This window comes from Natator depressus, chromosome 1 (assembly GCF_965152275.1).
Source record: "Natator depressus isolate rNatDep1 chromosome 1, rNatDep2.hap1, whole genome shotgun sequence".
In the NCBI taxonomy this organism is placed as follows: Eukaryota; Metazoa; Chordata; order Testudines; family Cheloniidae; genus Natator; species Natator depressus.
Genome location: NC_134234.1, coordinates 259516426 through 259529207, shown reverse-complemented (window position 1 = coordinate 259529207; position 12782 = coordinate 259516426). Strand labels below are relative to the sequence as shown.

Genomic DNA, 12782 nt, shown 5'->3' with positions numbered 1-12782 from the left:
AAGGTGCTAATATACAAATGATGTACAGTATAAAACCTTAGAGGAATAGGAAGAGGTGAGTGGAAGGGAAAGATAGTCTAGTGGATAGGGTACCAAGCTAGCAGTCAGGGCCCTGGGTTCAATTCTACAGACTTCCTCTGTGATCTTGCATAAGTCACTTACACTTGTGCCTCAGTTCCCCATCTATAAAATGGGGACAGTAGTTCCCTAACTCAAAGGGATGCTGTGAAGATGAAATCCATTAGTGATTGTGCAATGCTCAACTACTTTGGTGAAGAAGACCATAGAATATCTAGATAAATAAAGAACATGGTGGCTGTTACTATGATGATTGCTCGCCAATGTCACTTACTTTAGGTGGCATTTTGCCAATTTGAGAGCACATGGGCAGTACCACTGTTTCAGAGCAGAGTACCACAGAGGTGGCCTTTGCTACAGGCCTGTGCGGCTCAAATATGGAGACTTTTCCTGAGGCAACTCTTTCCTTGTAGCCTCAGCACAACAGTAAGAGTGTTCTTTAGACTGCCCTTTTCCCACCCCAATGACTTTCAGAGCAGCAACAGTAGCTTCATTATACTGTGTTGGAGATAGGGTCACCATCTATGTTATACCTTTCCTAGACAGGTAACTGTAGACTTCTACACCACAAACATTGACCAACCATCCCTGATTCTGCTTGGGGACCTCACAGTTTCTTACTTCATGAATCCATAAATCTAGACTATTTGGTTTATTGTGAATTTTATGTTTTGACATTTACCCATTGTGACCGGGGTCCCAGGGGAGCGACACTGAGGTTACTCAGTTAGGGCAAACTGTAAAGAATGGGGCAGACAATCCCCAAAGCTGGTGGATATTCCAATACCAAGCCAACACAAAACAGCTTCTAAAATACCTTACGGGTTACCAAGAAGCCAAAACACACTTCCCTTAAAGCAACCCAGCCTTGGGCTTCCAGCCAGACACCCAAGACAGATATGAGAATTACTGAAAATCTTATTCATCATAGAAGAAAGTTCTACCAATCCCAAAGGATCGGACTCATTACCTCCCAGGTTAAGGAATATCTCAGATCTTACCAAAATACACACAGCCAATTCTGATTAACTAAATTAAAATTTATTTAAAAAGAAAAGAGAGAGAGTATTAGTTAAAAGATCAGTATACATACAGACTTGAGTACAGTTCTGAGATCAGTTTTATAGTAGAGATGGTAAGCTTTGTAGTTGCAAAGAGTTCTTTCAGAATTAGTCCATAGGTTATAGTCCAACATTCATATTCAGGGTGATCCAGGTGGGACTGGAGATCTCAGTCTTAAAATTGAAGCTTCCCCTGTGTAAAGCATCAAGCAGATCTTAGATAAAAAGGATCAGGACCCAAGGGTTTTTTATGCAGTTCCATGTCTTCTCTTGACAGCTCGGAGTTCTTAGGCGAACAATAGGCAATCATCGAGACTTTGAAGTAGACTTATTTCCTAAGCATCATTGGTAATTAGCTACAGGGATTAACATAAGGCAATTACCTGTTTTCCACTATTCGCAGGTGATTTGCTATACATTTCGAAGAGAGATCAATACAGTGATATCACTATATTTACAGTTCATTTAAATGTTAAGATCTCCTTTTGATCTCAATTAATAGAATACAGCAAAGACAAGAACCGTTTGGTTACATTGTTAACCTCTAAAGTATATATGTAAACACACAAAAACACAAACATTATCTACCAATATGTCCCTAAAGGTTGAATTTGGGTCATTTATCCTGCAGGATGCTTAACCCTTTCTGGCCATGTGTCATACCCATGAATAAAGTTTCACCTGATGGGAGAACCCAAGATGCAGAATTAAATGGTGGTGCTGATTCAGTAGGTGATGCGCTTCCATTTAATTCTATACTAAAGCAATTCCCTACTACAGTGGTAGGGATGCTATAAGATCCTTGTGGTCATTAAAAGATCCCATGGAACTTTCATAAGAAAAGTTAATTATTCTTGGGTACATTAGGTAATTGTAGCATTAGAAATCATTTTCTTCATGCTAAGTTTCCACTGAAGTTTCATTAGAGTTGCTGTATTCTTCCATATCTCTTAAAATGTTGAGGTGTGCTTCTAAACAGTTACCACAACTTATTACATGGGCAGCTGCTTTCAGTGGTGGATGAAATTATCCCTTCATGTGTAAAGTATATATATTACTTTGGGATCCTGCTGAATGAAAGATGCTATAGAAATATAAAATATTCTGGCATATTCATTTCTGAGTATGAGCAGATATTGTAGGAACATAAGAATGACCATACTGGCTCAGATCAGTGATCCATCTAGCCCAATATCCTGTCTTCTGCCAATGCCAGATGCTTCTGTGGGGATGAACAGAATGGGGCAATTATCGAGTAATCCATCCCTGTCCTCCAGTCCCAGAATCTGGCAGTCAGAGGCTTAGCCATCTTGGCTAATAGCCACTGATGGACCTATCCTCCATGAATTTATCTAATTCTTTTTTTAACCAAGTTATATTTTTGGCCTTCAGATCACTCCTTGGATATTTCTGTCCTCAAATATTTGCAGGAGGCTAGAGATGCTGGAAATGCAACTCATTCAGGGCTATATGTAATAAGTGTGGTCTCAAGCTATTGTACCAATTATTTAGACCTTATCTCAAAGAGGAGGTGAAAAGCCATTACTGTTTCGATTCCCAGCATGGCACACTGTTTCTCTATATGCTGTGACGGGGCAAGGCCAGATGGCTATAGAAAAGTAGTGGGAGATAGATATATTAGCTTCAGGCTAAACAAATTCCTGGTACCAGGATAAGTGAAATGGCAGCTGCTCCAGGTCAATTAAGACACCGGGGGCCAATTAAGAACTTTCCAGAAGGCAGGGAGAACGCTAGGTTGATTGGGACACCTGAAGCCAATCAGGGGCTGGCTGAAACTAGTTAAAAGCCTCCCAGTTAGTCAGGTGGGTGTGCATGTCAGGAGCTGTGGGAGGAAGTTGTGCTGATGGAGAGACTGAGTAGTACACACCATATCAGGCACAAGGAAGGAGGCCCTGAGGTAAGGGTGAAGTGGAGCTTGAGGAAGTGAGGGCTGCTGTGGGGGAAGTAGCCCAGGGAATTGTACATGTCATGTTTCTAAAAGGTCAGCTACCATAGCTGACACTAATAGGGTCCCTGGGCTGGAGCCTGGAGTAGAGGGTGGGCCCGGGCTCCCCTCCCCCCGCCCTTTGCCCCCTGATTAATCACTGAGACTGGGAGACAACAGAGACTGTACAAGGAAGGATAACTTCTCCTCACTCCCTCGCTAGCTTATGATGAAAATGGCTCAGTAGAATATGTCCCTTCTCTCTAGAGAGAGAAGGGTTATGTGGAGGGTCACAGTGAGCCTCTGAGGCTAGCGAAATCCAGCAGGAAACGTGGGACCCATGGAGGCAAGGACAGAGCTTTGTCATAATGCACAAATTGCTAGTTGTTACTAAATTATAACGACATTTTGTCCCCATAAGGAATCATGGTTTGTGAGGTTTTCAGTGCTCAGACATCTGGTCATCATATGTGCAGCTAAGACCTGTGTCCTCTCTGCTGAGTGTGCTACTACCGAAGCTGAAGAAAGAAAAATCTAGTCTGGTGTCTCAGTTTCTGCCATACCAGGAGAGTCCAATAATTACCTGTTCTTATGTACTATCTCCAATGGTGGCCATTTCAGGATATTTCAGAACAGGATGTAACTTCCCCATAATGCACCTACTTGTACAATACTATACCATGTAGGTTGTGAAGGAAGGGTGGATTTCTTCCTGACTCCAGTTGGTGGACAGTTTGTGCCCGGACATATGAGAAGTTATTGTAATTTTTAATGTAGTTATCCCTAGATTATAGTTTTTCTTAGAATCAGATAGAGAGAGGTTGGTTGTGCAGAGTATGTTTCTAGTGCAGTGTGAGGGATTTATATTGGTATCTCTGATAAATGTCAGAAATTATTGTTATTCCACTTGACTTCTGTATACATAATGCCAAGCATTCCCTCACCTTGAAGAGCACAAGAATTTTTCCCCATATTAATGACCAGTGCACAGAATGAATATCTGGTGGAACTCCGAGAGGACATAGACACCTGATCCAAGGGGATTTTTTTCCCTTCATAATAAGAAAACATTGGGATATGCCTGGAATTAACAAGCCAAACTTTAGGTTAAATACTTTCTTACCTTCAGAGGGTCTGTTTGTGGAATTTTCTGTCTCTAAAAGTATTGGGTGAAACTCTGTTACTGGGATTCATGAAAACGTCTATTCTGGCACTTGTGACTAGTTGTGTTATACCAGAGATGTTTCAGGTTAGTGGCTGGTGGCAGTTCTTGCTCACATATGCACTGTTAAAATGACCACAAGATCTATGGAATATGGAAAGAATTTCCTCATAGGGTGCACAATGGCAAGGATTTTGTGGATATTTTTATCTTTCTTTGGAGCAATGAAATGGAACTTAGAGCTATTGGTAGTATCTGAAACTAAAGAGGTTCGTGTGTTGAGCTGTAGATAATCTTTTGAGTCTAAAACTCTGCAGACTTAGGTGGCTAGGACTTCTTTACTTTTGTAGTTAGTGTGTGCAAACTAAGATAATGAGAGCAATATAAACTTCAGCTTCAAAGCATAAAATGGGGATCAGGAATTGTTTCTTTCATGTATAGCATTATATAACTAGCTATGTGTTATGGGATTTCTCTTGGGTTTTATTTCCATCCCCCTTTCCCTCGTCCTGTTAAGCATTTGGTATTGTCTGTAGTCAGGGGCAGAATACCAGACTAGCTAGAGCAATGGACTGATCTGATGTGTCACCAGGCTGGATGCCACCAGATGGACCTTTGAGTTCCAGCATAGTAAGTGCTGTATCTGTGAAATATAAATCTGACGTGGTGTAGATTTCATAACTCTTCTTTCTTATGTTTACAAACTGTAGCACTTTACCACCATCATTGATGTGGCTGAGGGGATGGTTAGCTTTCATTCAAACCCCATGTCTTTCAGTAGGGAGCAGGCACTTTGATGAAGTGGGTGATAAGATTATGAACATTTTAGTCCTGTTGTCACTATGGCATTTCTTCACCTTCTCCAACTTTCTATTCTCATTGTAGATATCATGAATAAGAAGCCTCGACTGGCCTGGGAGCTCTACTTGAAGATGGAAACCTCAGGGGAGTCCTTCAGTCTCTTGCAACTCATTGCAAATGACTGCTACAAGGTGAGTCTTCACTTTGAGGCCTGGTATCTAGTTTGTTAATTCTGTGGCCTTGCCTACACTCAGATGCCTTGTCTACAGCAGGCTCCTCTTCTTAAAATTCCTCACTATTGCTACCTTTAGTGAAGCTCCATAATGTATAGAGGCTGATAGAGATCTGTCAACATTTAAACAGCATGTCTTCTAGTTAGACTGGTGATTGGGCTACAGTAGGGCTAATCACAATTTTTATCTCTAGCAGAGTTTCAATGGTGGGAGAAATGGGAAATTTTAAGAGAAAAATCTAATATAGACACAACAAGAGGCTATACATTTGAGTTCTTTCTGGGACAGCAGATTCTGCCCTTCCAGCCCAGACTGTGAATCTTACAACCTCATCCCCCACAAACCCACTGCAGGGACCTGCTACAAGCTTCCCAAGTTACACAAACAAGGGAACCCAAGCAGATCCATCATACCTGACCACAGGACTTTTACTGAAGGAATATTAGGTCTCTCAGAAACCATCCTCAAACCACTCACTGCACAAAGGCCCACCTTCCTCCAAGATGTTACTGACTTCCTCCAGAAACTCCATCATCAGCATCCTCCCCGAGAACACCATCCTTGCCACCATGGATGTCACGTTCCCTATACACCAACATTCCTCACCATGGCAGCATTGCTGCCTGTCTCAAATACTTACAAGATAATATATAACACTCAAAAATCCACCTAAACACATCACCAAACTCATCAAATTCATCCTCACACATAGCAACTTCACATTTAACAAACACTTTCTCCAAATATTGGGAACAGCCGTGAGTACTGAGATGGCCCCCCCAGTATGCCAACCTCTTCATGGGCCACCTCGAGGAAAATTTTTGGAAAAATGCACCACAAAACCAATGACATACATGAGGTACATCAGTGATGTTTTCTTCCTCTGGACAGATGACCTCAGTTCCCTCAGATTTCCACCACAACTTCAACCACAACTGCCCATCCATCATACTCCCTAGAAAACACTTACACCAGTATCAACTTCCTGGATACCACAGTCAGCTTCAGCAATGAGACCCTACAAATGACTGTATGCAAGAAATCCACAGATCACTACACTTACTTCCTCAGCTCTTGCAACCACCCCAGACACACGAAGAAATTTGTTATCAACAGCCAGGCATTTAATCACACTCAAAACTGCATTCACTAAACAAGGACACTCCACCAGAGAAATAGATCACATTGTGGAATGGGCCATTTAGATATCCCAGGAGAACCTGCTTCCTGGGAAAACCCACATACGGGGTGTCATAAAACAATTATAACCCATACATGATGGGGACCACATCCTGAAAGAAATCTTTCCTGAACCCCCTATTCTGGCTTTCAAATAACCCCCCAGCCTCACTAAGCTCATCATCAGAAGGAAGCTTCCCAAAGACCAGGACCCCACCAATTTAAAGTGGCACCAGGTCCTGCCAGAACAACAGATGCAAAACCTGCAGACATACCTCCATTGCTACATTGATCAGTATCCCCACTCAACAAACCTTTCAAGATCCATGGGTCCTACAGATGCCTAGCACAACATGTGTACCTCATCTAGGGCATCATATGCCGCACTAACAACTATGTGGGTGAAACCAATCACTGCACTTTTAAGTGAGCTCACACAGGAAAATGATATAAGACAAAAACATCATCACCCCTGGCAAACACTTTTCACGCAATGATCACTCCATATCTGACGTCACAATCCTCATCCTCAAAGGAAACCTTCACAACAGCTTCAAAAGAGGAGCTTGGGAATTTAAATTAAATAACTCTGCTAGACACTACAAATCATGGGCTAAACTGAGACAGTGGTTTTATGGCTCATTATGATTTCCTATGCACCCTGCTGTCTGCTAACCCTTAATTGTCCACTTCCTTCTAAGAGGTCTCCTACAGCATGTGTAACCCCTTAATGCTTAACAGTCTGTCCCAACTTGTATTGAGTTCATATGGTTCACTTACTTTCCACAGACCAGAAGAAGAGCTCTGTGAAGTTCAAAAGTTTGTCCCTTCCATCAACAGAAGTTGGTTCAGTAAAAGGTTTTACCTAATCTACCTTGTCAGTCTGAGCACAGATGCTCTGGTGTTTGTTTTTCCACCTTCAAAAGTAGGTACAATAAACTAAGAGATGAGATCAACATCTTCAGCCTCTAGCACTGGGATTCTTGCTCACTCCCTTAGATTGAGAAACGGGCCATGAAAGATTTCAAAAGCACATTGATAATTGTCCTGTGATAATGTAGCAATGCATTGCTGGAAATTGTCTTTCTCCCAGGACGGTGTGCACATGTGTTTAAACTTTTTTCACTCTTCTTATGAGAACAAATATGAAGCTAAATGCTTCTGTGATTAGATACCCTTTGAGGGAATTGAGGCTATGTTTCCTGATTAATTTCCCACGGGTCCTCCCCACTACAATCAAGGCCGTGTCTAGACCAAGATTTAAAGGTAGGTTGTTAGCATGTGTTTGCTAACACAGGCTAACTAATATGTTTTAGAAGTCTAGTGTAGACAAGGCAGCATATACTTGAATGTGTGCTAAACTGCCCTAGGCTTTAACTTGACCAACTAGCACATATTAAAATATACACTGCCTTATGTACCGTAGACTTTTAAAACACGTTAGCACATTACACCTTTTAAACCCCACCTAAGAAAAGGCCCAAGAGAAGAAATGAGTGTTCCCCATCTGTACTTATCCAGGTGCCCCATGACCTATCCTGCAAGTGGATAACTAAGGTGGACTAGTTGGGTGTACACATGATATTCCCGTAGGTTCAGGAAAGCTCTGAATTGCAACTCTACTGCATTTGATTTTTCTTCTACTTTTATAGAGAGGGGTAAAAATTAGTTCTGAATTAATACCCCAGCAGCCTTCAGAGCTGTCTTTATGACCATATCTAGACTAGGAAAATCCATCATGTTTTAAAACGTGGATAAACTTATTTTAACTAACATGCTTTTAAACAGGACTTTGCACCTAGGGTATACAGGGAAAGTCATGCATAAAGATTAGGGCTGGTTGAAAAAAAAATTGAAATTGACAAAAATAAGGGGATTAGAGACAAAGTGGGTGAGGTAATGTCTTTCATTGGACCAACTTCTGTTGGTGAGAGAGACAAACTTTTGAATTTACACAGAACTCTTCTTCAGGTCGACGACGCTGTGTAAGCCTTAAAGTTTCTCTCTCACCAACAGAAGTTGGTCCAATAAAATATATTACTTCATCCCCCTTATCTCTCTAATATCCTGGAATCAACATGGCTACAACATTACATACAAAAATAAAGGGATGTCATTTTTGACTAGCTCTATTAACTCATGTTAGTTGAATGTGGTTTACCTAGTGGGGAGTCTAGAGTTGATCATGACCAGTTAATAAAGGCCACAACTTGGCCTGTCTATACTAGATTCAAAGTCCTGTTTAAAATCACGCTAGATAAAACATCATCTATTTTCCTAGTCTGTACATCGCCTATGTGGAATTGGAATGTACCTGTTCTAGTTACAGACTACCTGGGAAGAACAGGAAAATGCATGCTATTCCTATGACTTGTTCACACCAGACAAACAGCATCAGAACCAGCCCGTAACTTTGGATCCCATTCTGTATGGGCAGTCTTGTGACCTGAAATGTGTAATGTTTTTTTTTTCTTCCTACACAGATGGGCCAGTTTTACTATTCAGCCAAAGCCTTTGATGTTCTGGAGAGACTGGACCCTAATCCTGAATACTGGGAAGGCAAGAGGGGTGCCTGTGTGGGCATCTTCCAAATGATCTTAGCTGGCCGAGAACCCAAGTATGTACCGTTGCTGTGTATGAACTTCTCTCGTTAGTCTTCCGTTCCCAGCTAGCTGCAGCTAGAACCACAGTGACAGCTGCTTTTGTGAAGAGATGCATGACATCAGGAACAGATGTCCCCTAACCCTCCATTTTTTTTTGTCTTTTGAAAGAGACCTGTGCTGCCCCAGTAGCTGCACACTCAATAACCATTTTTGGTCTCTATCTTCCAGCCCAACAGGGACAGGATATGTTGTGGAGGATAGTCCATCAGCTAGTGCTCTGCACTGCAGGGATCCCAAATAGATTGCTGGTCATTATTCTTATAGTAGCTAAACTACAGACGCAGCATGCTTATTCACTAAAGGCAGGGAGGGAGGACCTCATTTCACTGATAAGGGAGAGGTACTGATGGCTTGTGGATGGAAGTCTATCCACTCCTCCTTGGTCTTGGAATTTCAAGGATGGCAGAACTAAAATAGGTGGATGGTTACTCACAACTCCAGAAAGGACGAAGAACATGTTTCTGAATGATAAATGAATGTTTTTAGTGAAGGCCCAATCTCTATTTCTACAAATTTTGTTCAATCCAAGCTTAGCTTGGATATTGGTTTGATTAAACCTCCAAGAGAAAATAGGAAATGGTCTTTCCCATTGATTTTATAGATTGTTTTGCTTTTGGTCTACCTCACTGGATAGGGGAATGGGGGAGGATAGAGGGGATGCCTTCTGTTCCTGTTCTGCAGTAAAAAGTCTGCTGTGCTGCTGGGTGACCAAGCTCTGCAAGCAGTGGCATTAACTAATGCACCCTCCAATTTTCCCTCTGGCAGAGTTCCTCTACGTTTCGGTTAAGATTCACATAATCTCTAGAATTCTTATTTTTCCCCCCATTTGGGGCCACACAGAAGAGGAGTTGCAGTTGCTTTCTTAAATGCATACCTTTCAAGAAAACAGGAGCACCCATAGCCCTCACATCTGTTACTGTCTCCCTTGTCTGCCCTCCATTTTCTAACAGTGCCCCTTACTAAGGTAGTGCAGATACATTAGTCCACCTCAGTCTCTGAACTGGAATTGAGTTAATCCTTCCACAAAATCTGAATTCTGCATGGAGATGGCAGACATCTGAGAAACAAACTGATTTACTGGTTATGTCAGGTCTTGTTCCCCCTAAATGCAAACCACCTCAACCTATGAATTAATTCATCAGATATCTCTAGCTAAACAAGATTTAATCTGGTTAGTAGTTGAATGGGAACCCTCCAAGGAAAACATAGGGTATTTCAGGGAGTGATGCTTCTGAAGGAAGCACTCTTCTTTCTTAGTAATCAAAAATACATAATGCTTCATGTGGTCAAAACGCATTGACTAATTAGTGCTGAGCGGTGCTCCAGTGTTGAAATAGGGGTTGCTGTGCTGTTGAAGTTGTCTGTCAGATGGCCTGAAAAACTGAAGCTCTAACAATTTGCCGTTAAATGTCTTGTGGCATTTTTTGCAAGAGTAGGAATGTTAATTTTTATATCCTGGCAAGCTACGATATGAATAATAATTTTTTGCTGATTTGGAATTTCCCTTCTAGTTGCAACTAGATACAGTATTCTTTATTTCTTGACTCATACAATTGTGTAGGTTTACTGTGGTGTTTATTAGCTGTCACCTTCCTCCTCAGTTGTAGGTGAAGTAGATTGCATACCTAGAGTCTGTGCTTTGCAATCCTTCAAATGTAAAGATGCATCAAAATTTCAGCTGTTTCTAGCCAAGTGATCATCACCCTGCTTTAAACCTTTGTCTTCTGTCTTCTCAGAGAGACACTGCGGGAAGTGCTACATCTCCTAAGGAGCACTGGTAACCCTCAGGTAGAGTATATCATCCGCATCATGAAGAAGTGGGCCAAAGAGAACAGAGTGGCTGTCTAAGACAGTACCACCAAGAAAACCAGGTCAGATGTCATCTTTTTGTGCATAGCTGGAGGGCATGGAACCTAGCCCCTCCCCTTCATTCACCCTCCCACCCCCCACACACATCTTCCTTGTAGTCTTCGTTTGTGGCTGGCCTATCATCAAACATTAAAGAGACTGCCAAACTCTCAAATGGAGCAAAAAGAGTCCTGCAGTTGGACTGCACAAAATTTCCATGATTTTGATATGAAGGATTTCTTTTGGACAGAAGGGATTTGAATTCCATGCTCTTCCCACCCAGATCCGAGTGGCATTTTTTATGTTCTACATCAATCCCAGTGTCTAGTTCAAGGGTTCTCAACCTTTTTCATACTTTGATTCCAATGTTCAGCAACTCAAACTGCCCCTCACAGGCACTCCAGACTCCTTTGCACCAGCTCCCACAGTACTGCATAAGATGTACTGTGGCAATTTGAGAGGTTTATATTTTAAAATAGTTCTTCTGGCCTCCAAAGAAGAATCATCTTTAAAGTAACTCAGCAAATCTGCTTCAGCACAAGAGTGGTGATGGTGATGGCAAATGGAAGAAGGATTGTGTTATCTGAGTGATTAACTTACCATTAACAGTTAACATGTTTTTAATATTCCTGGCCTACTTCAGGGTGGAACACACCACATCCTGAGCAACATCCATTTTGAGATGGATCCTGCTGATCAATTTATAACCTCTTTATCTCTTTCCTTTTTGTCCAAAAGGATTTGCTATCCCTTGGCCAAAGTCAGATTAATTCTGAACATGAAGCTAATCAACCATGAATGCAGGGCCCCAGAATTGCTTACTTATTTTCAAGGAAGATAGTTACAAGATATGGGGGATTGCTTTTCAAAGCATGAGGTTCTCATTGGCTGAGCTCTTTCTTGCTATAGAGCCTGATCCTGCAAATATTTGTGCATGTTAGTAAATTTGCTTATGTGCGTTGTCCCACCAGTTTACCTCTCGCATCAATAAAGTTATTCATGTATTTTTACAGGATCAGGCCCTTCGCCAGTCACTACCTTAGACAGCAATGTATCATGTGTTTGCTCGACAGTTTTGCCCAGCAAATACTCTGCTGTGTTTCAAGATGGTCTGGAAAGGGAACTGGGGAGAATCCTTTTCAAAATAGACCACTTAATCCTAAAGGAGATGAAATTCTAAGAAAATGCACAATGGATATGATATAGAAATTAATTGTAGGGCTTACAGTACATAATATCTGTACATTATTTGTGAAGGAAAAATTACTTAACTTACAAAGTATTTTTGTACCTTGTGACAAGATATTTCATTGAACACTATGATGTCTGTACCTTGATTAAAGCTTATATTTGGATTTTCAGTCTAACTTCTTGCTTGGCTTTGTTGCCTCATTATGATGAGGCTGGCAATTGAGATGGCAAATTTATTTCACTGCAGCGGTGGGTGGATGTGTTATTGACTGACTGCCAAATCAGCATTTCATGGTCAGATGAAGATGAACCATGTTAAAGCAGACTGGCCCAATGGCCTATGTACTGACCTTTGATGTTAGATCCTGAAATGAAGGTGGCTGGATAACCCTTATATTTGTAAGTGGTTTTGTTTTGTTTTTCTTACTCCAGAAGAGATTCTGAATTCTCCCCAGCTTCTAAGGAGTAGGTGCCTAACTCTGGGGAAATCACTAGGCCTCTCTGCTGGAGCTCAGGAACTTCAGTTACCTTTTATTATCTCACTGCAGCAGAGACAAAGGTGTTCCTCTAGCATGGCCAAGTCTTCAAACAAGAACTTCCACCTCTATCACTTCCACTTCC

General features: G+C 41.5%; 1 protein-coding gene across 2 annotated transcripts in view; it reads left to right on the top strand.

The window, feature by feature from the left end:
- The window catches only part of IFT56 (intraflagellar transport 56), an 81084-nt gene extending 68782 nt beyond the window's left edge, over nucleotides 1-12302 (top strand). For both annotated transcript variants that reach the window (XM_074941751.1, XM_074941752.1), the window contains 3 exons: nucleotides 5132-5238; nucleotides 8943-9076; nucleotides 10859-12302. In XM_074941751.1, coding sequence (XP_074797852.1) covers nucleotides 5132-5238; nucleotides 8943-9076; nucleotides 10859-10970 — 353 coding nt within the window. In that variant the 3' untranslated portion in view covers nucleotides 10971-12302. The remainder of the gene's footprint in view (nucleotides 1-5131; nucleotides 5239-8942; nucleotides 9077-10858) is intronic.
- The last annotated feature ends 480 nt before the right edge of the window (nucleotides 12303-12782 follow it).